The following is a 26337-nucleotide window of genomic DNA, read 5'->3' as shown; positions in this document are numbered from 1 at the left end:
TCTACTATCTCTTTACTTATTCTGAGCTGAAATTCCTCTATTCTGTCCTCTGCTCCATTATCCTCAGGTTGAGCACCATTTTCTTTTTCTGAGAAGACTGAGGCAAAGAACGTGTTGAGTAATTCTGTCTTTTCTCTGTCTTCTGTTAGCATTTTGCCATCTTCTCCACGCAGTGACCCTACTGTTTCCTTCTTCTTCCTCTTTCTGCGGACATATCCAAAAAAGCCCTTTTTATTGTTCTTAACCTCTCTAGCAAGCCTGAGTTCATTCTGTGCTTTAGCTTTTCTGGCTTTACCCCTACACATGCCTGCTATTTCTTTGAATTCCTTTTTTGTGATTTCCCCCTTTTTCATTTCTTATACATCTTCCGTTTCAAACTTAACTCGGTTGAAAGTTCCTTAGTCATCCATCCTGGTTTCTTGAGACACCTCCCATTTTTCTTTCTCACTGGAACTGTTTGAAATTGTGTCTTCAGAATCTCTCTTTTGAGAAAGTCCCATCCGTCCTGAACTCCTGTATCTTTTAGTATTTCTGACCATGGAATCACCCTCAATACTTCTCTAAGTTTACTGAAATCTGCTCTCCTAAAGTCTAGGATGCGTGTCTGACTATGCCTGGCTTCTCCTTTCCACTGTATTACAAACTCCAGGAGAACATGGTCACTTCCACCTAATGATCCCACCACTTGCACCCCATTAACCAAGTCATCCTTGTTGGTTAGGATCAGATCTAAAATAGCTGACCCCCTTGTTGCCTCTTCCACCTTTTGGACCATGAAATTGTCTTCCAGGCAAGTGAGGAATTTGCTAGACCTTGAGGATTTTGCTGATTTTGACTTCCAGCAAATATCAGGATAGTTGAAGTCGCCCATCACTACTACATCTCTCTTTTCTGACTGTGTGGTCATCTGTTCTAGAAAGATATCATCCAATTCCTCTGTCTGACTTGGGGGTCTGTAGTAGACTCCCACCGTAACATCCTTGTTGTTTCCCTCCCCTTTGATTCTTATCCAGATGCTTTCCACCTGGCTTCCATGATTGATGTCCAGGATCTCTTCACTGATGTAAATATCTCTGACATATTGTGCTATTCCTCCTCCTTTCCTGTTTGGCCTATTTCTCTTAATAAGGTTATACCCCTCTATTTTCGCATTCTAATCATGAGACTCATCCCACCAGGTTTCAGTGATGCCTATTATATCATATTTGCTTTGTTGTACTAGGAGTTCGAGTTCATCTTGCTTATTTCCCATGCTCTGTGCATTAGTGTAGATACATCGCAGACCATGGTTCCCTTTTACTTCCTGCCTGTGCAAGTTTTTTTGCCTCCCACTGTTGGGTCCTTGCACTTTTTGCCTTGTTTCCTCTATGTCAGTTTGACTATTTTCGCCATCCCTTTCGCCTTCCTTAATATTGTCTCCCTTCCCCTCGGAACTCAGTTTAAAGCCCTCCTGATCAAGTTCTTGAGACTGTTGGCAAAAACATTTCTTCCAACTGGCGTAAGATGCAACCCGTCTGTTGCAAGAAGTCCCTCCTCATGGAACCGCAGCCCATGATCGAAGAATCCAAATCCTTCTCGGCGGCACCATGTGCAAAGCCAGTTGTTCACATCCGCTATTTTCCTCTCCCTTCCTGGACCATGCCCTTCAACTGGCAGAAGAGACGAGATGACAACCTGTACATCCATTCCTTTCAGCTTCCTACCAAGCGCCTCGTAATCCCTTTTGATGTTCTGAATGCTGTGTCTTGCAGTATCATTAGTTCCCACATGGACCAAAAGGAAGGGGTATTGGTCATTAGGCTTGAGCAGTCTTGTCAGCCTCTCTGTCACATCACGGATCTTTGCACCTGGAAGACAACACACCTCTCGAGACATCTTGTCAGGCCTACAAATCACTGCTTCTGTACCCCTGAGCAAGGAGTCCCCCACTACGACCACACGCCTCCTCCGAGGCTTAGCAGCGACTGTTCCCTCGGGTGGGACTCTCAGGCTCCCCTGCTCTGTCCCTGAAGTCTGTCCATGCTGCTCTTCTTCATCCTCCTTGATAAGGGAAAGAGCTTCGAATCGTTCTCTAGCTGCAAGCTCCCCGAACAATTCCTTCTTGGCTTATTTCTCTTTGTGACATTCCTCCAGCTGTTTGCCTCCTCTGTATGGCAAGTGATGTCTTCCATCCTAGCATCTTCCTCTGCGAGGTACTCATCCAAGATGGTTAGTTCTATTGTATCCAGGAAATCCTCTTGTTCCCTAATATGCTGAAGTGTAGCTACTCTGGACTCCAGCTGCTGCACTTTCTCCTCCAAGAGTGCTACCAACTTGCACTTGGTGCATGTGAAGTTCTCGACTTCTGTAGGCAAGAAGAGAAACATCCTACAAGAGTTGCAGGTGACTGCAGCAGATCCCTCGTTGTCCATACTGCAAAATCTTTAGTAATGAATATGACAGTCAATCTACTGGGAATACTTCTTTAAAGGAAAGTACTTGCTGCTATCTTACACTTAAAGGGAAGATTCTGTTTCAATATCTGATTCTAACCTGATGCCACTTGAGCAGAGTTGTTGAGTTAAAGAAAACACGGTCTCAAGCACACGGTCCCTAATGGCTGCCAAGCAGCTCCTCTCCTTCTCCTCTCTCTGGCCGGACTGAGCTGAAGTCCAAAATCTCTTAAAGGGCACAGTTTGGGGACCACTGATCTAGACAATATACTCCTGTTGATACAGCCTAGAAAAAAAATGCCCTGTCTGTGCCCAAGACAGAAGCCTGTCACTTCTCCTCAGGATGAAAAGGAGCCATTGCTGAGCCCCTTTTGGGTTCACCGGGTCAACCAATTACAAATCCACCTCATAGTTGCAATGCTTAGCCCACATTTTACTAGCTGGTTTGCAAGACTTGGGACTGGCCTTCACTCCTCCTCCTCCTGATTCTGAACTGAATGAGAAAAGAGCCTGTCCGGTCATTGTGTCTGCTGAGTCTCTTCAACAGGTAAGTCTGCTGCTTTTTCTGATAAAGAACTTTAAAGGGAAGCCTGACAGGGGCACACAAAGGAAAGTAGAGAGATTGGGAAATGAATTGATGGCAACACAGCTATTAGATGAATGCTGGATAGGGTTAAGGTCTTAGTCTGTGACCCGAAGGAAAAGACATCTCCTCTAGCTTTTCTTTCACTCCTGGTGTTGGTCTGTTATACAGGGAGAGGAGCAAATATTTAGAGTGAAACTGAGCATTAAGCATCTCCACCTAAAGAGATCCTTCACCATGCCTCATTCATGAAACATTTTTCCTTTCTAGGAATGGGGTCCCCAGTCTTTTGCCTTGAATGAGGATCAGGCAACAGGAAAAAGAGCCTCTTTGTTTTGTAACGTGTCTGTGAGCACCCGTCAATGATGGAAAAACAAGACTTATTTGTCCCTGAGTTAGGGAAAGGTCTTCCATGTCTTTTAGATGAAAGCAGTGGAGAATATGGCAGAGAAACTACACAGAAGAGCCTGACAGAAGATATGTCCCCTTCAGAGGTACAACATGAGCATTTTAAGCAGTTCTGCTACAAGGAAGCTGACAACCCCCGAGAGGTTTGCAGCCAACTCCATGCTCTTTGCCATCAGTGGCTGCAGCCAGAGAGACACACCAAAGCCCAGATCCTGGACCTGGTGATCCTTGAGCAGTTCCTGGCCGTCCTTCCCCCAGAGATGGCAGCCTGGGTCAGGGAATGTCGGGCAGAGACTAGTTCCCAGGCGGTAGCCCTGGCCGAAGGTTTCCTCCTGAGCCAGGCAGAGAAGAAGAAGGAAAAGCAGCAGGTGAGAGAGTTTTATCTTAGCAATTTGCAAGATACTATAAGCCCCAACTCAACCTAGTGCTCAGTTTGTTTTGGAAATCATTGTGGAGGGAAGATACAACCCCACACCTTATCTTTTATATTTTCTGATCTTTCTCTTTGTGACATTTACTACTGTTTTTCCTCCCAAGGAGCTCATTGTAGAAGAGGCTGGTGATCTTCCTGTGGCAGAGAAGGCTCTCTCAGACTCTGGGAAAACAATGCAGTCCAAGTGGATGGTACAGCCAGATGAAAGAAGCACGGCCATAATGGGTAAAGAATCAGTGGGTGCGTCCCAGATTGGTCTCCCCGTCTTGAATGTGCCTGAAATGGGTGGACTGTATATTTGTTATCCTGAGCCTATATGGGGAAGGGATCCTTGTCCAATAAATGTTTTGCTTCAACTGTTTAAAGAGATCCTTTTCAAACCAGCACTTTGAAAGAGCAAAAAATTAGTAGACATTATGCTAGAAAAGGGTTGAGTTATACATAGACGGAAACACACATGGACAGAAACACAATTGGCTGGCCATCCAGGGAGGTGAGGTAACTTTGAAGTTGCTACAATCCATAATCAATGCCTCCCTCAGGGAAGGTTGCTTTCCATTGAGCTTGAAATTAGCAGTGGTGAAACCCATTCTAAAGAAACCTTCCCTTGATCCCCTGGACAAAAACAATTATCGGCCAGTATCTCTTCTATCCTTTTTGGGTAAGGTGATCGACAGGGCGGTTGCAAACCAGCTTCAAGCAGTCTTGGATGACATCGATTGTCTCGACCCATTTCAAACTGGCTTCAGGTCGGGATACGGAGTGGAAACTGCCCTGGTCGCCTTGGTCGATGATCTCCGTCTGTGCATTGACAGGGGAAGTGTGGCCCTGTTGGTGCTCTTGGACATCTCAGCAGCCTTCGATACCATAGACCATGGTATCCTTCTGGAACGCCTGAGAGAGTTGGGAATTGCTGGCTCTGCCTTGCAGTGACTACGTTCCTACCTCTCGGGCAGATTCCAGATGGTGATGCTGGGGGACAGCTGCTCCTCTACGAGAGAGCTGACATATGGCATTCCTCAGGGCGCCATTCTGTCTCCATGCTGTTTAACATTTACATGAAGCCGCTGGGTGAGATCATCCGGAGACATGGGTTGCGGTGTTGTCAGTACGCTGATGACATCCAAATTTATTTCTCTATGTCTCGGACTGTTTCAGTGACCAAGGAGGGCATCTACCCCCTGAATGACTGCCTTAAGTCAGGAATGGATTGGATGAGGGAAAATAGACTTAAGCTGAATCCAAATAAAACGGAGGTACTCTTGATAGGTAACCCCAATCCGGTATGGAGATAAGTTCACCAGTTCTAGATGGGGTCACACTTCCCCTGAAAGACTGCATTCGCAGCTTGGGGGTGCTCCTGGATTTGTCGCTTCAGCTGACTTCTCAGATTGATGCGACAGCCAGGAGTGCCTGTAGGGATGTACCCGGGGGGGGGGTTCTTGGGGTCCGGACCCCCCCTTCCATTAGAAAAATGAATGGTGTGTGCTGCTGCGCCCAAGCCCCATTATAATGGTGGCACTTATTCTGGACCTCCCCCTTCCTAAAATCCTGGCTACGTCCCTGGTGCCTGTTATCAGCTTCGGCTGATACACCAGTTGCGCCCCTACCTGGAGAAGCGGGACCTAGAAACGGTCGTACATGCTCTAGTAACCTCTTGCCTTGATTTCTGCAATGCGCTCTACATGGGGCAACCTTTGTGCCACGTCTGGAAGCTCCAATTGATACAAAACATGGCAGCCAGACTGGTTGCTGGAAAATCCAAGTTCGACCAGATTACACCTATTTTAAAATCACTACATTGGCTGCCTATTAGCTTCCGGGCAAAGTACAAGGTGTTGGTTATCACCTATAAAGCCCTACATGGCCTGGGTCCAGTCTACTTGAAGGAACGCCTCCTCCCATACAATCCTTCCTGCACACTCCGATCCTCCGGGAAAAATCTCTTACAATCTAGAAAGACCAGACTGGCGGTGACCTCCTGGAGGTCCTTCTCTGACACCGCTCCAAAAACATGGAATGACCTTCCAGAAGAGATTTGCCAATTATCCTCGCTTGAGGCTTTCAAAAAGGTGACAAAAACCTTTCTCTTCCGGCAGGCCTTCCCCGATTGATAATGTCCAGAACCAATTGAATCCCCCTCCTTTTATTATTTTTCTTATTTGTGATTTGTTTTTTAACTTTGATGTATTGTTATGTACTTTTAAAACTTTTTTACTGTTTAATGTTATAGTTGGGAGGGAGGGTTGGGTCGGGGTCTTGTAGGGCTTGTTGTTTTTATTGTTGTATATTGTATTCACTTTGCTGTTACCCGCCTCAATTCTCAAAGCGGAAGAGGCGGGATATAAATAAATATTTATTATTATTATTATTATTATTATTATTATTATTATTATTATTATTATTATTATTATTGTGTATCTCTTGGCAAAGATATAAGGGCAGCTAAAGTGCTGTTTCTGAAGGTTGACGGCTTTGCAGTCCTCAGCTTTTACTTGTTTTCTGTGTGGAAAATACTTACACTGTATTTCTTATGAACCTCTAGAGTCACAGAAACTTCTTCACCTCCAGTTGAACATTCATGCCCAGAAAAAGGCAGTGAATCTTTAGTGATATTTTGCCCTTCTGAGGGCTTCCCTGAGAGGCTGCTTTGGGAGTCAGTCTTCCTTGTCATATATTTCTGAAGTCTTTCTATAATTATGTTTCCATAATTTTTGTTTACAATTGTTTTCCTGTTCTTTTAGTTGTAAAATGCCATTTGTAATGATGGCACTATATAAACAAAGGATAATAATAAACGGTAATCATGTCTTGTTCTCTGGTCAACCTCTTGATGTTCTGAGTCTCTAAAAACTATCTGCCTAATTGTCCTTGTTTGGGTGAGTAGAAAAATACATCAGTCAGACGCAGAGGAACAGTTTTGCCTTTTGTTTCCCTCCAGGCAACGAAACACAGCCATGGCCAATAGATCCCAGCTCCTCTCTTCCTTTTCACAGTCGGAGACCAGCTTCTGTGACCCTGGATCAGGTAGGGATCACATTCCCTGGAGGACCAAGAAGGAATCAGGTTGGGTTCCCTGGTTCTCTGCTTGTCTTTCTGGGCCAGGCAGAACCACTCCCTTTTCCTTTTTTCCAGTCAAAGTTGTTCACTAAAGTGACTGAGTGCCATTACACTAAAGATTAAATTGAATTCAGCTTCTTCATTTTCTTTCCCAATTGAGTTCAGTATGTTGGGTTGATGGCGATCTTCTTTATTTAGGTGAGCTTTGAGGAAGTGGCTGTGTATTTCAGTGAGGAGGAGTGGTGCTTTATGGATCCAAACCAAAGGGCCTTGCATACGGAAGTCATGGAGGAGAATTTGGAGATGGTGGCTTCCTTGGGTAAGTTTCCCAGCAGACAGGGTCCTAACCTCCTGTATTATGGGTTTAGCTCCTCCTATTTGCTCCTGTAGGCAGGGACAATAAACAAAAGACCAGCCCCTATATAGGGAGGAGCTAGCCCCCCCTGGGCCTCAGTCTTGTTCCTGCCTATGCTCCTAGCAGGATGCGTCTCTTTGAGCCAGCAAGGTTTTTCCTTTCTCCGAAAGCGGTTTGAGAGTTTTATTGGCCTTCCCTTCATCTCCTCTCTCCTGCCTTCCCCCCCTTCCTTGGTGGTGGCTATGGCAGAGGACCCCAAGAGCACTGTCTAAGGGTCATCCTTAGCTCAGGCTTCCCTAGCTCAGGGTCTGCCAGCTCAACGGAGGGAGCTGGCTTCAGAGGGAGACCCATTGGGATGAGTTTGCTGTTGCTCTGCAGCTTCTTCACTACTGCCACTTCAGTCCTTTTCTTCCTTTATGTTGTACAGCCGCATGGCTGTAGAGGAAGCTGGACTTGGCCCAGCAGGAGTTGAAGCTTCCAACTCTAAAATGGTCTTTTTGGCTGCCACAGAGCACCCCACAAAAAAGCAGAACGTGGCTTCATGTCCTCCCCAGAGAGAGCATGGCCTCTGCCACCCACTTCTAAATAGAGGCTGGAGGGCCATCTATCGGTTATGCTTTGATTGAGAGTTCCTGCATGGCAGAATGGGGTTGGACTGGATGACCCTTGGGGTTTATTCCAACCCAAGGATACTAAGAGAGCACATGGATACAAATCCTCCTGTGTTCCCTCCCAAAAAATTACAACAACAAAAAGAGGTAACCACTTGTGGATATCATGGGTGGAGAGTTCCCTTCACCCCCAATTGTGTTTGGCTGCCCCAAACTGTGGCACTCTTGAGAGAGCAGCTTGAGCGCTTGGCCTCTCCTTTCCATCAGAAATTATCCTTTCTCAGAATACAGACATACCTCAGGTAAACGGGGGGGCCATGTCCCACAGCAGCCCCTCTACCCTTCCCAGCTACCTATGCAAGTGGGAAGGGAGTTGAGGACCAAGCTAGCTTCTATTATGCAGCCAGGTTACTATAAAGCCTGCCTGAGATAACAAGGGCTAAGCTTGTAAACCCCAGCTTGAAGTTGGGGCTGTTTCAAACATAAATAAAACAAAGTGCCCTGTGAGTATCAGGGCTACGCTACAGGCCATATACAGCTATCTACCCATGATTACCAATGGCTTTCGGTCACTGCTAACCCAGGAGCAGTTTCCTCAGTGCCTGGAAGAAGCTACTGCCCAGGCAGCCTCCCTTGATGGGCCAAATAAAGGAGGGGAGAGCAACAGCAACAGGTCTGGGGGCTCAGATTTACAAGAGATACTGGTTAACTTTTTCTGGTGTTCATTTTATTACTGTTAACCCATGAAGTTTGAGTTGTGCTGTTTCTGCTCATCCCCTCTCCTTTTTCCAGGCCAGAGAAGATGCCTGGAAACTAATTCAACAAGGGAAGGGGCTAGTCATAAGACAACATGATGATTTTTCTTCCTTCCTCATGGGCCTCCATCTCTGTCTCCATTAGGGCCAGAGCCTTTTTGCCTTTGATGGAACAGCCTAAGACATAAGATGAGCACATGCTTCTACCTCCTTTGTTTTCAGCCATAGCACTTCTCATTGAGAGCATAAGCTTTAACAATATAGATTCATTTAAATGCTAATAAACAGGGTGACTCAAGCAAGGAAAAGGCCTCTGGTCACTCAGCAGACCTCTAGTGCTTACATGCATTGAGGATCTTTGGTAAAAACAACTCATATGAGGTGATAGATATATTGGATTAAGGTGACCAACCAAGCTCCACTTTACTGTCATAAGGGTTATGTTCCTGTCATAAAACACAGGGAACCTCAGTCAGCTATCCTCAGGAGAGATAGCTCCCCTTGCCTTCCCTTCTTTCATAGGAGAGATGTTTATTAAAGGGAAGAAACTAAAAAATACAGTTTCTTCCATGAGATGGTTCTCACTAATACAGGGGGTTAAGAAAAATTCTTATCAAAAACAAACAAACAGCCTCCTTTCCATGGGGAGGAGACCCCCCTCCTTTCCTCCATGAGTATTTTACAATATAATCAGGTTTTTCTGCTAAGGGGTTGCTTCAAATCCCATTCAGACATCCTGCAGAGCCCTGAAGAGTCTGCCACAAAGATCACAATTACCTCTTACCTTGGCTAGATAGTTACATTTTAAATAAGAATGCCTGCTGATGGGCTTGCCATTCAGCTGCTGCCTGGCTTGGAAGACCTATTGTAACAAGGTCTATCATGCATATGATGAGTTGGGCTCAAGGCCATGAAGGTTCATGCTGCCAATCTCTTTCTTTTAGTGTTCTCAGGGTGCTACTAATTCCTTTGCATATTGTTGGGCATGCTTTGATTGTGATTTCCTGCATGGCAAGGGGTTGGACTTGATGGCCCTTGTGGTCTCATCCAACTCCATGATTCTATGATTTTATTGTTATAAGGTTAACTGCTGTGTGGGTGTCTTATCCCTGACTGGGTTTCATGCCAAGGTCTGGCCCAAACAACACCATTGTCCACTGCCTTCTGAGGCTGGGAAAATGTACTTCCTAGTGCCTATGCCTATTTTCTGTGACTTCAACTTCCATGGATCTGGTATCCATGCAAAGTCCTGAATCCAACTCCAGTACATATCGAGGGTCCACTATACTACTTAAAATTTAGGTTTGTGTTCCTTTGACAGATCCTTTTCATGGAGAAAATTATCTCCTCAAAATTCGATACCAGAGGGCTATTCTTGCCAAGCCCTCTGTTCCCTTTTTGTAACCCCTTAATCAGCAGTTCATTCAGCCGGGAGACCCCTCAGACTTCATACAGGTTGATGATAGTCTGCTACATGGAGTTGGGGTGATTTTTGAAGCCTCTAGACAAGTTCAGGCTCAGATGAAATCAGATTTAATTCTGACCACATGCCCTATTAACACAGAGTGCATCTATGCTTCTGCATGGACTCACCAATGTCTGTGAGATAAAGGTTAATCCAGTGTCTTCTTTGCCTAACCATGGGATTAGTCGTATTTTACACAGGTTCACAGATGTCCCAGTAAAGAACTGCACATTGTTTTAAATTTTAATTGGAGGTCAGACATTAACATTCCTCTTTCAGAGTGGTAAGTCTTAATTGCTACAAGTAAAATCACCTTAATATCACCTTCATTGCTATAGCCAGTTGACAAGGTGATCAGTGATAGGCTGGAAGCTGCCATAGGTCCAGATTAGATCAGGTTCTATTCTGATTGATCTCATAATCCACCGCTTAGACAAGTTCTCATCAACTGCTTCAGGTTTTCAGTGGCTGACCTGCTATAGTCCATCCAAGATGACATTAAGAAGGGACTTGACCCAACATGGTTATAAGGCAGGTGTCTGCCATCACATCGTTTCTGCTCCATACGAGAGCAGCTAGAATGGCAGCCATCCTCACATTAAGAGGCTGTTGAGGGGAGTTTCCAACAGGGCCAGCCCACCAGACATCGTTTTCCAACTTGGGGTGTAAACATGGTCTTAAAGGCGCTGATGGTTGGGCTGAGTAAGTCCCTTCGGGAGCCCTTCCTCAGACACCTCTCCCTCAAGGTCATCTTCCTCACGGCCATTACCTCTGCCAGACAGGTGTCAGAGCTGGGGCCCTGTTGGTACATAAGGACTTGTATATTTTTAGGCCGGTCTCAGTGTGCCGCCGTCCAGATCCTACCTTCGTGCCTAGGGTCAACTCAGCCTGTCAGGTGTCACAGGACATTCTCCTGCCTTCATTCTGCCCCGATCCTAAGAAGGACTTGGAAAAGACCTGGCACACATTGGATGTGCGCAAAGCCTTCAAAATCTACATCAAGAGGACTTCAACCTTAAGGTCATCTGAGAGGTTGTTCGTTTCCTTTCTCCCAGGCTTTTTGGGGTGCAAGGTATCTGCCTCAACTCTGAATAGGTGGGTCAGGTCTAGTATTTAAGAGAGCTACCGAACTCTTGATCTCTCTCCACCCGAGGGGGTGATGGCTCACTCAACCAGGAGTGCATCTACCTCTGCGGCCCTGGCCACTAGCGCCTCTCTGTCAGACATTTACAGGGCGGCCACATGGAAGTTGCCTTCGACCTTCATAAGACAGTACAAAGTGGACGTATCTCAGTCCGCTGAAGCGTCATTTGCAAGGAGGGTCCTCCAACAGATTGTGTCAGGGGCCACAGTCTCCTAGCAGCACCTCCCTCCCACTTCGAGAGGGCTTTTGTAAATCCCAGAATACAGGAGGTTAGGACCCTGTCTGCTGGGAAAATGAACGTTGGTACTTACCCGTGATACGTTCATTTCCAGCAGACAAGGGTCCTAGCATCCTGCGCACCCGGGTGCTGCCTGAGGCCTCCGACCCTGCCTGCCTGTTGGTGGACCTGCCTTGTTCTTCTTCTTGTTGTTGCTGGATTGGTTTTTCTGAGTTCTTGTTTGTTCTTGGACTAGTTTTTTCTAAGGTGTTCTAGTTAACCCTTGGCTGAGGTTACTAAAGTTCAGTTCCTTAATTTACCTTACTACTCGCTTGGCTTGTTATAGACTGAGGCCCAGGGGGCTAGCTCCTCCCTATATAGGGTCTGGTCTTTTGTTTATTGTCCCTGCCTACAGGAGCAAATAGGAGGAGCTAAACCCAGAATACAGGATACTAGGACCCTTGTCTGCTGGAAATGAACGTTTCACGGGTAAGTACCAACGTTCGTATTCCCTTCTTCTCATGCTACTCCCAAAACTAGATGCAGTACTTCATATGAGGCATGACCAATGCAGAACGGAGTAACCTTTATAAAGACACATTTTTAGTGAAAGGCAGGATAGAAAATAAAATACTAACAATAACAGATTTTGTTTATTGCGGATTTGCTGTGGCCTCTGTGAAGCACAGTGCAGCAAACCAGTTGTAAGAGAGAATAGTTCCTGGGTTCATGTTTGATGGATGCAAGCAACTAGGAGCTCCTTCAAGGAGCTTTCTGCTTTGGGCAATCTCTGCCACAGGCATCCCAGGAATGTAAATGTAGAAGCTCTGGGGTCTCATTTGTCTTTCCAGTAGCCCACTCACAGTAATGTGTGTTAGGCAGTCATTTTATTTTGGATTTTTAACCTCTCTTGCACTTTAACCACATATTTTTCTTATTTCCAGGTAATGATATAAATGGGAATGCAGACGGAAGTGAATGTTGTTGTCTTGTTTGTGGGAGAAGCTTCAGTTGTAAATCGAACCTTAATCTTCACAGGAGAACACACATAGGAGAACAATATTTTAAAGATGGAGACAGTAGTTATAAGAAAAACCTTATTTTTCATGGAACTTCTCAAATAACAGAGAAACCATTTAAATGTTGGAAATGTGGCAAAAGTTTCAGGTGTAGGTCACACTTTATGTCACACCAAAAACTGCACTATGGGGAGAAATCATTAATAGGTTTGGAGTGTAGAAAGAACCCAAGACAGAAGATACACCAGTTTAACTATGAAGCAGGACATACAGGGAAGAAACTTTTGAAATGCTTGGAATATGGCAAGCGGTTTGGTGGGGAGATAAACTTCATTCATCATCAAGAATCAGAGAAGAAGTCATTTAAATGCTTGGAGTGTGGAAAGAATTCAATTCGAGGACAAGCCTTATTCATCATCAAGAAACCACACAGGAGACAAGCCGTTTCCTTGCTCGCAATATGGAAAGCGGTTCCATCAGAAGTCATACTTAACTCGTCATCAATTAAGTCTTACTGGGGGAAAACCATTTAAATGCAAAGAATGTGGAAGGAGTTTCAGTCAAAAGAGTACCCTTGGCATCATCATTAGATCATTCAGGGGAGAAAATATTTCAATGCTTGGAGTGTGGAAAGACATTTAGTCAAAGGCTGACCTCTCACGTCACAAGACAACGCATACGGAGAAAGCGTTTCAGGCTTCCAATAGAAAAGATGTTCAGTCAGAAGGCACACCTCTCACGTCAGAACCCAATACAGATGACAATGGGAAAAGAGCTTCAGCCAGAAAAAAGAAACCTCATTCAGTCATCAAGTCACACAGGAGAGAAGCCATTGAAATGCCTGGAATGTGGAAAGAATTCAGTCAGAAGTCCTGCTGTAACTCGTCATCAATTATCTCACACAAGGGAGAAACCCTTCAGTGCTTGCAGTGTGAAAAGAGGTTCGGTTCGAAGATAGACTTCATACGTCATGAATAACTCACACATGGGAGAAACCATTTCAGTGTTGGAGTGGAAAGAGGTTCAACTCGAAAGAGTAACCGTGTTCCGTCATGAGACACTCATACAGGGGAGAGACCCCTTTAATGCCTGGAATGTGGAAAAGAAATTCAGTCGAAAGGATAACCTTTCTACTCATCAAATAGTTCACATGGAGAGAAACCAGTTAAATGCCAGGAATGTGGAAAGAGTTTCAGTCAGAAGGGTAACTTAACCATCATCAATTCATCACAAGGAAGAAACTATATAAATGCTGGAGTGTGGAAATAATTTAATTCAGAAAGGAGAATTGCTATTATCCATTGACTCAACAGGGAAGACCCATTAAATGTCAAGAATGTGAAAGAGTTAGTCCATCACTTTGAGAATTTCTCTTCTTGAGAAGTTCACTTTAATCCTTAAGAGCAGGGGTAGGCAAGCTGTTGAGCCGGGGCCAGATGCTGTCCCTCAGACAACTGGGGGGCCGAAGCCAATAATTAAATAATTAAATTTTTTTTAAAAAAAAATTAAAATAAATAAAACTGAGACAAATATAGGACAAATTTCAAATGGAGGGCACTTTTTTCTAAAAAAAAGGAGGACATGCAAAAAAATTGCTGAGTTTTTAAAAAATGTTAATAAGCAATGTTTTGGAGGCTTCTATAGACATTGCCCCCCTTGCCCGTCGCTTGCCCCCCGTTGCCCGCCTCCCTCCGGAAGGCCAAAAGGCCCCACGGCCCTCATGCGAGAGGCCAAAGGCCTCCGGTGGCAATCGGCGGCAGGACCGGGTGGGGGCCAGTCCCAAGCCTGCCGGGCCCATGCCGGCCGCGGGCCGCAGGTGCCTACCCCTGATTAAGAGGCTGAAGGAACCCTGAACTCCTTAGGCATTTCTTAGGCAAAAGTTGCAGTAAGAGTTTTGTGTGGATTTTCGGACTATGTGGCCATGTTTAGAAGAGTATATTAGTTACCCTCCGCAGATAGAGATATTTGTCCCCTTCGTCTGTCTATCTTCCCCGCCTATCTTTCGCCTATTTTTGTTATGCTTAATGTTTTAATGTTTTATACTAAAGTGTAACGGGATGGAATGCGCGGGTTACGTCGTACAAATTCCCAATTGCTCGCTACAATTTCTTACCCCTATTTCCTGCCGCCACCGGGGGCACAGAAATTTCATACTATCATCGGCCGACATATTGGTCGATCCGCCATTACCTCCTTCGATTCTGTTTTAATACGAAGGGGATAGCTAGAAACTTTGTACTTGATGTATACTGTTGTAACCCGCCAGATTTGGTGGGCAGGAGAATACATCTTTATTTATTAATCTGGTTTTGCCGATTGTGGCTGGCTCTTGAGAAGTCCATGACAGATGCGGTGAACGTCAGGATAAACTCTTCAGAACATGGTACGTAGCCCGAAAAACGCACATAAAACTATGGATTCCGGCCATGAAAACCTTCGACTTCAATTGTATAGAGATCACTACGCAACTAGTCCATTGTCTCTGTCTATTGTGGGGTTGCCAGCCCTATTGCTATTTGGCAAGGAGAGTGATAGGAGGCTCCTCCGTTGGTTGTCTTGCAGCAAAGAACCAGACAAAAGGGTAAAGAGAGAAGAGACTGTAGCTTTTTTGTTTGAATGGAGGCCAACACACAAAAAGCCAGGAAGGCGGTGTGTGTGGAGAGATAGAGAGAGTGGAACCAGCTAAAGTCCTTACTCAGTTGAAACAACAATATAGCCATCGTGCAACCTTGCCATGCAAGAACTCTCAGTCAACCATCCCGGACAGTCAGGTGTCCATCCAGTCTCCATTGAAAGACCTCCAAGTCTATGATTCTAGAAAGCTCAGCTTAATGAGGATGGCGAAGGAGCCCTGGAGAAATCGAGACTTTCCTTGTTGCTTTACAGATCTACAGCAAACATGCCCCTGTCTACCGAGCTGCCTTTCTTCTTCATACTTTTCCTCTACAAACAACCCTGCGAGGAAGACCAGGTTGAGAAGTCAGCTTTGCCCAGGGTCCGCTCTCATGGCTGCTTGGGGGACTCCAACCCAGATTGCCAGAATCCCAGGCCAAGGCTGCAACCCTCAAGATCAAAACTGTTTCAAAGGCATGTTTCAAGTCAATGCATCAAAGGTGACTAACTGGAGGAGTTTCAAGAACTTCTGCAAGGCTTCTTGTTTTGACAGTATAAATGTAGGCTCCCCTGATGTTATTCGGGGCCATAGGTGGCTCCACAGACACATTCAGAGAGCGTAGATCCCAGGCACACAAAAAGAAAGAGCAGGTCAGCATGTTTCCACAAGCCCTTTATTCAAAACCAACAATACGCACATGTGAATGGAAGAAAGGTCTGCCTTGTATAAACCAAACATTTTGAATCACCTAGAAAACCCTTGAAGGTTTTTCCCCAAATGTATTGGGGATGACTTTTCCTTTCTCCATCCTCCCCTTTTCTCATAATTTCCACTTGATGGCCAAACTTCAGGGTCCTATGCTTTTTGAAGACATGCTGGGAGGAGTTGGGAGGCTTCCCTGCGCTCCCCTCTCTCTCTGGCTGCATCCACCTGCAGAACTAATCCTGTTGACACCATTTAACTGCCATGGGTCAATGCTATGGGATTCTGGGAACTGTAATTTGTTGTGGCCGCAGAGCTCTCTGACGAGAAGGCTAACAAAAGACTCATAAAACTACAGGTCCCAGAATCCCCATAGCTCTGAACCTTGGCAGTTAAAGGGGTGCGAAATTGCCCCAGGGAGATCAGAACGGCCCCTCCTTGATGGCCTTCTGCCGGCAGGTGAAGACCTACCTGTTCACAGCAGGCATTTGGGATTTACTAAGAACAGGCTGGATATTCATGTTGGACCAGTTAAAAAATTCTGTTCAATGTACTTTTTATTTTATTGTACATTTTATTTTGTTTTGTTTTAATTTTTTTTAAATACTGTGAAGCCGCTCTGAGTCCTAGTCCTGGAAAAGAGCGGGATACAAATAAATAATAAATAAATAATTTTTTATTATAAACACATATACATACAAAATATAGAAAAAAACAGAGCCCTTCTAGGTGCCCAAAGCCAGGGTTTCTGGAGGGAGCTGCCACATTCTTTCCATAGCAAACTCTTCCTTTCCCCAGCTCCAGCCTTTTGCCTTGTTTCCTGCAGAGAGGCTGAGCGCACGCTTCACATGGAAAGCCTGTGTTTCTCCATCTCTCCTTAACCACTTCAATGCTGATGCTGCTGAAAAGGCCTCCAGCTGGACAGAGGAGAAGGAGGAGGGTCGTGTTTTTTTCCCCCCAATGGTGTATCAATGGCTTTCGGTCTATCTGGGAATGTAGCAAATGTTTTAAAAAATTCACCCCCAACAAGCAAAGTAGAAAGATACTGGATTCTCAGTGGAAGAGAGAGCTCTTGGCTTCCCAAGGGTTAAATGAATGAATGGTTTCCTAAGAGGAAAAAGACAATGGAGGAGGAGGAGGAGGAAGCTGCCAGCTCCCTTTCTCCTCCAGGTCCTGAGTGGCGAATCTCCTTCCAGGGAGGGTCGGGACTGGAGGTAGTGTTGCCAATCTGGTGACTTTCACACCAAAATGGGTACTTTTCAGAGCCTTTGGTGTGATTTTGGTGATTGGTCTTAATGGTAATAAGTATTTGGTGAGATATGGGGGGGGGGATTGGTGATTTTGGCCAAACGTTTGGGGAATTATCTTCGGCTTGTGGGCAACGCAGGGGAGCCTCCTGGAGAGAGAAGGAGCCGGGCTGCTCTTTAGGCACCCCATTCCTAGCATTTTCAACTAAATCTGTTCCCTTCAGTGAACAGGAAAAGGTGGAGGGGACAGGCTTACACTCCTTCCTCCTTCCTCTCCTTCCTTCCTTCCTTCCTCTCCTCCCCCTTGCTTTCTCTCTCTCCCCTTCCTTCCTATTTTTGTTTATGGAAGGAGGCAGGGCTTTTGCATTAAGATCAGTACTGGTCATGAGCCCTTGTCTTTTTCCATAACTCTGCTATGGATTAATTTGTTTTCAATTGGGATTGTTTAAATAAACATTAGCCACCTGGTGGCCTATCATCCAGAAATAATAATAATAATAATAATAATATATTATTAATATAATAATAATAATAACGTAATAATACTAATATACTTATTATCTGTTTATATAACTCAATGCAGCTGTGAGGCTGAGAAAGGCAAAGAGGGTCCCTCTCCTCCTCCCTTTTCTTTCTTTGGGAACTAAAGCCCATCATCCTCCTCCACCTTGTGCTCCTGGGCAAGAGGGGGGGCACTTGTCCTTGCCTCAGGCACCCAAAATGTTTTGCCTCCACCTTGAGAATGACTAAAAAGGAACATTGCTTTCTCTTACAGCCACTGAGCTTGATAGGTCAATAACAGTTATGAATAAAGGGGAAATGGGGGACATTGCCCTGCCTCCCCCTTGAAAGGTCTTCTATGAAGAGACTGAACAGAAGGCCTGAAGGGTGCCATCCAGCCCTTCTCTCCTTTTCCACAGGATCAGTTCAGGATAGAGGAGGAGGAGGAAGAGTCCCCATGGAAGGGAAGCAGGGACTTTGGGGCACTCTATGGGGCCCTTTCCATCTCTAGGGGGGAACCTTCTCTTTTCCCTCGGACACGAGCATGAGGCTGCCACCTTCCTTGGAAAGAGCACAGCGGCAAGACATGCTGCTATTAAATACAGTGGGATGTTGGGCATGGCTGGGCATCTCTGCTAGGAAAGGCAGAGAGAAGGCCAGGTCCTTTGTTGAGAGCAAACTCTTCTGCTTAAACTAATGGACAAATGGGGCTCAGGTATCCAGAGGCCATGAGCTTTGGTTGGAAGGAAGCAAGGTTCAGTATCAGAAAGAAGTATCATCATTAGCAAGAAAAAAGCAGCCTTGTCCAACATTAAGATCAAGAATATTAATGTTGTTCTAGAGTTTTATGATTTTAATTGTTTGCTTTTTATTTTCATTTAACTTTTGATGATGCTTTTGCATAGTTTAACTACAGTATATTGTTTTAAAATAGGTTGTAAGCTGCCTTGTGTCCATTCATAGAATCATGTTTGGAAGAAAATCCCAAGAAATCCAACCCCGTTCTGGCCATGCAGGAGCTCACAGTCAAGGCACCCTCCAAGGAGTGTGTTCCTCTATCAAACAGCTCTTACTGTCAGTAAAATCCCCAATGTTGAGGGGGAACTCTTTTCCTGTAGCTTGCATCCATTATTCTGGGTCCTGTTCTCTGGAGCAGCAGAACAAGCTGGTCCACCTCAATGTGACATCCCTTCAAATATCTAAACAGGGCTATCATATCACCTCTTAACAATCTCGTCTCTAGACTAATATACTAGTTCTTTCAGTCATTTCCATAGGGCATAGTTTCCAGACCCTTTGCCATTTAAGTCGCCCTCTTTTCATAGAATCATAGAACGTAGAGTTGGAAAAGAGCCACTAGGGCCATCCAGTCCACCCCGCCATGCAGGAAATCCAAATCAAAGCACCCTGACATTATACTTTTTTGATGCAAGCCAAAATTGCATTGGTCTTTTTGCTGCCGCATCACACTGTTCACTCAGTTCAACTTGGTCTACTTGGACTCCAGATCCCTTTCACACACGTAGTTTTTATCAGCCAGGGGTCACCCATCCTATATCTGTGCATTTTATTTTCCGCCTAAGTGCAATACCTACATTCTCGTGTTGAATTTCATTTTGTTAGCTTTGGCCCGCTTTCTAGTCTATTCAGGTCCATTTTGAATCTTGATCCTGTCTCTGGGGTATTAGCTATTCCCCTAATTTGGTGCATCTGCAAATTTGATAATCATAGAATCATAGAATCATAGAGTTGAAGAGACCACGAGGCCATCCAGTCCAACCCCCTGCCATGCAGGAAATCCAAATCAAAGCTCCATGACAATGGCCATCCAGCCTCGTTTAAAGACCTCCAAGGAAGGAGATTCTATCACCCTCCGAGGGAGTGCATTCCACTGTCGAACAGCCTTACTGTCAGGAGTTCTCCTAATGTTGAGGTGGAATCTCTTTTCCGTAGCTTGCAAATCCACCCCAAACACAAACAAACAAACCCCCGCCCCCCCAAAAAACCACACACACTGTTCGCAGGGTCCTGTTCCTGGAGCAGCAGAAAACAAGCTTTCTCCCTCCTCATATGGACCTCCTTTCAAATATTTAAACAGTGCTATCATATCACCCTTAACCTTCTTTTCTCCAGGCTAAACACCCCCGCTCCCTGAGTCTCTCATAGGGCAGGTTTCCAGACTTCCATTTTGTCGCCCCCTTTGGACACGCTCCAGTTTCTCAATGCCTTTCGAATTGTGGCGCCCAGACTGGACACATTCTAGGTGGGGCCTGACCAAGCGATCAGTGCACTATTCCTCTCTTGATCTAGCACTTACTTCTATGTGCAGCCAAAAGCATGGCCTTTTAGCTGCCGCCATCACCTGTTCACTCTGTTCAACTGTGGCTACTGACTCCTAGACCCTTCACACGAGTTCATCCCAGTGTCACCCATCCTATATCTGTGCTTTATTTCTCCGCCCTAAGTGCAATACTTACTTCCTGTGTTGATTCATTCTGTTAGCTGTGGCCCAGCTTTCTAGTCTATCAGGCATTTTGAATCTTGATCCTGTCCTCTGGGGTATTAGCTATTCCCCCTAATTTGGTGTCATCTGCAAATTTGATAAGTATGCTCCCAATTCTGTCATCCAGGTCATGGATAAAGATGGAATAGCACTGGGCCCAGGACAGAGCCCTCTGGGACCCCACTGGTCACTTCTCTCCAGATGAAAAGCCGCCGTTGTTGAGCACCCTTTGGGTTCGGCCGGTCAACCAATACAGATCCATGTAACAGTTCCTTTGTCTAGCCCCATTTTACAAGCTGTTTGCAAGAATGTCATGGGAAACTTGTCAAAGGCCTTATGAATCAGAATATACTATATCCACAGCATTCCCTTCATCTACCAAGTTTGGTATTTTATCAAAGAAAGAGATAGGTTTGTCGGGCATGACTGTTTCTTGAAACCCATGGGACTTTTTGTGATTATGGCATTTGCTTCTAGATGTTCAAAGACCTCTGTTAATGATGCTCCAGAATCTTTCCTAGTATGAGTCAGACTAACTGGACGATAATTGTTGGGATCCTCTTTTTTCCCCTTTGAAGATGGGGACAACGTTTGCCCTCCGCCAGTCTGCTGGGATCTCTCCTGTTTTTCCAGGAGTTTTCAAAGATTATTGCCAATGGCTCCGATATTACATTGCCAGTTCTTTTTAATACCTGGGGATGGAGTTCCTGGTCCCGGAGACTTAAATTCATTTAGATTAACAAGGTGTTCCTCTACTATCTCTTACTTATTCTGTGCGTGAAATTCCTCTATCTGTCCTCGGCTCCATATACTCAGGTTGAGCACCTTGTCTTTTCTGAGAAGACTGAGGCAAAGAAGGTGTTGAGTAATTCTGCCTTTTCTCTGTCTTCTGTTAGCATTTTGCCATCTTCCCACGAAGTGGCCCTACTGTTTCCTTCTTCTTCCTTTTGCTGCGGACATATCCAAAAAAGCCCTTTTTTATTGTTCTTAACCTCTCTAGCAAGCCTGTGAGTTCATTCTGTGCTTTAGCTTTTTGCTTTAACATACACATGCCTGCTATTTCTTTGAATTCCTTTTGTGATTTCCCCCTTTTTCCATTTCTTATACATCTTCCGTTTCAAACTTAGCTCGGTTGAAAGTTCCTTAGTCATCCATCTGGTTTCTTGAGACACTCCCGTTTTTCTTTCTCTCACTGGAACTGTTTGAAATTTGTGTCTTCAGAATCTTCTCTTTTGAGAAAGTCCCATCCGTCCTGAACTCCTTTATTTTTTAGTATTTCTGACCATGGAATCGCCTCAATACTTCTCTAAGTTTACTGAAATCGCTCTCCTCCTAAAGTCTAGGATGCATGTCTGACATGCCTGGCTTCTCCTTTCCACTGTATTACAAACTCCAGGAGAACATGTCACTTCCACCTAATGATCCCACCACTTGCACCCCATTAACCAAGTCATCCTTGTTGGTTAGGATCAGATCTAAAATAGCTGACCCCCTTGTTGCCTCTTCCACCTTTTGGACCATGAAATTGTCTTCCAGGCAGTGAGGAATTTTGGCAGACCTTGAGGATTTTGCTGAGTTGTGACTTCAGCAAATATCAGGATAGTTGAAGTCGCCCACACTACTACATCTTCTTTTCTGACTGTGTGTCATCTGTCTAGAAAGATATCACCAATTCCTCTGTCTGACTTGGGGGTCTGTAGTAGACTCCCCCGTAACATCCTTGTTGGTTTCCCCTCCCCTTTGATCTTATCCAGATGCTTTCCACCTGGCTTCCATGATTGATGTCCAGGATCCTTTCACTGGTGTAAATACTCTGACATATTGTGCTATTCCTCCTCCTTTCCTGTTTGGCGCTATTTCTTTAAAAGGTTATACCCCTCTATTTCCACATTCCAATCATGAGACTCATCTCCCACCAGGTTCCAGGGATGCCTATTATATCATATTTGCTTTGGTGTACTAGGAGTTCGAGTTCATCTGCTTATCCCATCGCTGTGCATGTGTAGAACATCGCAGACCTGGTTTCCCTTTTACTTCTGCTGTGCAAGTTTTTTGCCTCCCACTGTTGGGTCCTTGCACTGTTTGCCTGGTTTCCTCTATGGTCAGTTTGACTATTTTCGCCACCCTTTTGTCTCCTCTTCTCCCTTCCCCCTCGAACTCAGTTTAAAGCCCTCCTGTGATCAAGTTCTTGAGACTGTTGGCAAAAACATTTCTTCCAACTGGCGTGAAGATGCAACCCGTTCGTTGCAAGAAGTCCCCCTCATGGAACCGCAGCCCATGATCGAAGAATCCAATCCTTCTCGGGCGGCACCATCTGCGAAGCCAGTTGTTCACATCCGCTATTTCCTCTCCCTTCCTGGACCATGCCCTCAACTGGCAGAAGAGACAAGATGACAACCTGTACATTCCATTCCTTTCAGCTTCCTACCAAGCGCCTCGTAATCCCTTTTGATGTTCGGAATGCTGTGTCTGCTCCTAATTCTTTTGAACTTTGCATAATGATTAAAAATGTCCCCCCCCCCATAGCCATAGAATTGATATAGGTCACTCACAGTTTATGAATAAATGAATAAATAATGATGAAGAACTTTAAAGGTAGGCCTCAGGGATGCATATGGGGAAGGCAGAGGGACCTGAAGAATGAGTTGATGGCAACACAGCTATTGGATGAATGCTGGATAGGGATAAGGTTTTCGTCTGTGACCCAGAAGGAAAAGACAAACCTTCTCTACTTTTTCTTCAGTCATTGTGTGGTCTTGCTATATAGAGGAGAGAAGGAGCAAATATCTCCAAAGAATCTATTGCAGCCTTAAAAACCAGACTAATTGGTCTATCCTCCCAGAGGGCCTTCTCTGCAATTGGCTGCCGGATGAGACTGCCAATTGCCAGCTTAGAACAGCTTTAAAAAGGCGTGTCAAGATGGATCTCTTCCGGCAGGCCTTTCCTGAAATAAAAAGTGCGGGCCACAGAATGACTGCCCCCCCACATCAGTGTATCAGCCCACCGCTCTGTCCACATCATACTGTATATAGTTTCTTTCTTTCTTTTTTATTATGTTTTAATAGCTATTTTAATTGGTAACATGTGTTAATCCTGTTTTAAGGGGGGGGGGAATTTTGGATACAATGTTGTAAATGTGGATTTTTAATATGTTGTGAGACACTTTGATTGTCTAGTTACAAAAAACAGGATACAAATAAAAGTTTTATTTATTATCTAGAGTGAAAGTGAGCATTAATCATCTCTACTTCAAGAGAGCATTCACCATAACTCATTCATGAAACATTTTTTCTTTCTAGGAATGATGTCCCCAGTTTTTTGCTTTGAGGGGAGATCTGGCAAGAGGGAGAAGAGCTCTTTGGCTGTATCAGAACCTGTCTAGGAGCATCAGTCAAAGATGGAAAAGCAAGGTCTAGGTTGCTCTGAGTTAGGAAAAGGCCTTCCATGTCTTCCAGCTGGGAGCAGTGGATTATTCTGCAGAGAAACCATGCAGAAGAGGGTGACAGAAGATATGTTCCATTCAGAGCTACAGCAGGAGCATTTTAAGCAGTTCTGCTACAAGGAGGTTGATGGGCCTCGAGAGATTTTGAGTCAGCTCCACACTCTTTGCCATCAGTGGCTGAAGCCAGAGAGACACACCAAGGCTCAAATCCTGGACCTGGTGGTCCTAGAGCAGTTCCTTGTTGTCCTTCCCCCAGAGATGGCAGCCTGGGTCAGGGAATGTGGGGCAGAGACCAGTTCCCAGGCGGTGGCTCTGGCCGAAGGTTTCCTCCTGAGCCAGGCAGAGGAGAGGAAGCAGGAAAAGCAGCAGGTGAGGAAGAGTTTTATCCTAAGAATTTCAAAGATATTGTAAGCCTCCAGTCGAATCTACTGCTCAGTATTTTCTGGAAATCATCATGGAGAGAAAATCCAAACACCCTCCTGATCTTTTATCTTTCCTGATCTTTCTCTTTGTGATCCTTGCTACTATTTTTCCTCTCCAAGGGACTCATTGTAGAAGAGGCTGGTGATTTTCCTGTGGCAAAGAAGGCTCTTTCAGACTCTGGAAAGAGAGTCCAGTGCAAGTGGATGGTACAGGAAGATGAGAAAAGCACCACCATAATGGGTAAAGAATCAGTGGGTGCTTCCCTGATTAGTCTCCTCATCTTGAGGGTGCCTGAAATAGAATCATAGAGTTGGAATAAATAGATTGTATATTTGCTCTACTGAGCCCAAGTGGGGAAGGGATCCATAGGCAGTAAATGTTTTGCTTCAACTTTGCAAAGAGGAGTGTGACAGGGTTGTATTCTTGCCCCCACTCTTTTTGATCTTTACATTAATTCATTCATGGACCTCTTACATAACATGGATACTCATGCACCCAATCTAGCACAGCACAAAATTCTGATCCTCCTATATGCTGACAATGCTGCTCTAATTTCACAAACCCCGATTGGATTGAAAAGAGCAAATGTTGCAACACTATTACTGTAGACTAAACCACTTGGTTCTTAACTTTGATAAATCAAAAATTCTGTAGGTAGTACTCTTGGAAAGTAGAAGGGTATAAATTAGATCAATGTATTTAAATATCTTGGGGTGGTCTTCCACTGAAAATGTATTAGGAACATGCATCAGAATTATATAATTCAATCAGCCCTCAGGTCAGTGAATGCCATTAAAAAAAATTTCTGGCAGAAGACAATTAATACCTGCACCTTTAAAACTTTTTGAGACCAAAACATTAGCCCAAATTCTCTTTGGAGCTTAGATATTAATTTATATGAAGAAGGTGTTTTAGGAAACGGTTCAAACAAAATTCCTTTGATCAATTTTGGCTGCACCCAAAGGTACATCAAATGCCCAGTTAAAGCTTGAGATAGGAATTCCATTAATTCAAGTGTGGGCTTGGAAGCTGATGATAAATTATTGGCTAAAAATTCAATTCCAGTTGGTGTAACCCTATTAGTCCTAGCAGATAATTTTTCCTCACCCTGGAAACAAGCAGTAGAATATAAGATGGCTTCTTATGGACTCTCTCCTTTAATCTTGTTATCACTAGGTAATGATCAAGTCAAACAAATAGTTGCTTAAAGAATAAAGGATATGGAGTTTTAGAATGAATTTAGGAGACTCTCATAGCACAATAGAATTTGGCTAAGTAGAGGAGTATGGGAACCAGCAAGGAATCAACAAAATTTAACTTTTCCTACATTAGTCAGAAGCAGAGGAACAGTTCAGCCTTTTCTTTCCTTCCAGGCAACGAAACACAACCATTGCCAATAGATCCCAGCTTCCCTCTTCCTTTTGAGGCACTGAGCACACCTGTGTACCTGGATCAGGTATGGGCCAAATTCTCTGGAAGGGCCAGGAAGGGATCAGGCTGGGTGCCCTGGGTCCCTGTTTCTCTCTTCAGGCCAGGCAGAACTACTCCTTTTCCATTTTTCTTTAGTCAAAGTTGTTCACTATAGTGACTCTTGAGTGCTGCTACACCAAAAATTAAATTGTATTCAGCAGCCCTAAGCTACTTCATTTCTTTCCTGATGGTATTCAGTATGTTTGGTTGATGGGTATCTTTTTTTTAGGTGACCTTTGAGGAAGTGGCTGTATATTTCAGCGAGGAGGAGTGGGACTTTCTGGATCCAGATCAGAGGGCCCTGCATAGAGATGTCATGGGGGAGAATTTGAAGATTGTGACCTCTCTGGGTAAGACTCCCTTCTCTTTATACTAGATTAAATTAGCTTGTTTAAGGTGATGGGGTGGTGTTAGAATCCTGTTAGTATTCTACCAGATAGTGTTTTGTAGTGTAGTATAGTAGTTGGGGAGATGATGGGGCTTTAGCTGCAGTAGAAGAGTAGATAGTGATAGTAGTGCATAGCAGGGCCAGGTGTCTTATCTGGTGGCCTTGAAGGCCTGGCTCTCCGAGCGCTCAGAGCTGGGAATGTGCTTTCACTTCTGTGGGAACCAGGAGGGGCTTCGCTTGGCGGGTTTCTGCTTGGGAGGGGATTTGGCTTTTGGGAATTCTGTTACTTTGTCTTTGGGAGGGTGTGGTCAGTCTCAGCTAAGAAGCTGAGTGAGGCACATGTCTGATTCTGGAGCTATCAATAAAGTGCTGTTGATTATATCAATCAAGTTGACTGATTGATTGTCTGGAATTCTGGGTGCTAACTCTGACATGTGGGCTGGTGATGTTGTTGGTAGCTGTTATTAATGTTTGTCTTTTAATTAATATGTTGGCAAGGGAAAAACCAACTCCCGGTGCAGTTGAGTTCAAGTCACCCAGATGCAGCCAATACACTCAGCTATTG

General features: G+C 44.7%; 2 protein-coding genes across 9 annotated transcripts in view; both read left to right on the top strand.

The window, feature by feature from the left end:
* LOC121924279 (zinc finger protein with KRAB and SCAN domains 5-like) overlaps positions 1–13062 on the top strand; it is a 29025-nt gene extending 15963 nt beyond the window's left edge. The window contains exons 1-6 of one of the 3 annotated variants that reach the window (XM_042455598.1): positions 2644–2979; positions 3286–3791; positions 3961–4081; positions 6798–6883; positions 7115–7235; positions 12408–13062. In XM_042455598.1, coding sequence (XP_042311532.1) covers positions 3378–3791; positions 3961–4081; positions 6798–6883; positions 7115–7235; positions 12408–13015 — 1350 coding nt within the window. In that variant the 5' untranslated portion in view covers positions 2644–2979; positions 3286–3377 and the 3' untranslated portion in view covers positions 13016–13062. Of the gene's footprint in view, positions 1–2643; positions 2980–3285; positions 3792–3960; positions 4097–6797; positions 6884–7114; positions 7236–12407 lie in introns of those variants that run through there. The other 2 variants (XM_042455596.1, XM_042455597.1) reach the window with 2 other exon arrangements.
* Positions 1–26337, top strand: part of LOC121924250 (zinc finger protein OZF-like) — a 113457-nt gene that overhangs the window by 14474 nt on the left and 72646 nt on the right. Inside the window, exons 1-4 of one of the 6 annotated variants that reach the window (XM_042455538.1) lie at positions 23221–23860; positions 24034–24154; positions 25288–25370; positions 25614–25734. The exons of 2 other annotated variants lie outside the window; for them this stretch is intronic. In XM_042455538.1, the coding sequence (XP_042311472.1) occupies positions 23447–23860; positions 24034–24154; positions 25288–25370; positions 25614–25734 (739 nt within the window). In that variant the 5' untranslated portion in view covers positions 23221–23446. Of the gene's footprint in view, positions 1–17010; positions 17051–23220; positions 23861–24033; positions 24155–25287; positions 25371–25613; positions 25735–26337 lie in introns of those variants that run through there. 3 more of the 6 variants (XM_042455535.1, XM_042455534.1, XM_042455537.1) reach the window with 3 other exon arrangements.

The sequence above is a fragment of the Sceloporus undulatus genome, chromosome 2, assembly GCF_019175285.1.
Source record: "Sceloporus undulatus isolate JIND9_A2432 ecotype Alabama chromosome 2, SceUnd_v1.1, whole genome shotgun sequence".
NCBI classification, from domain to species: domain Eukaryota; kingdom Metazoa; phylum Chordata; class Lepidosauria; order Squamata; family Phrynosomatidae; genus Sceloporus; species Sceloporus undulatus.
This window is presented reverse-complemented; position numbering and strand designations above follow the sequence as displayed.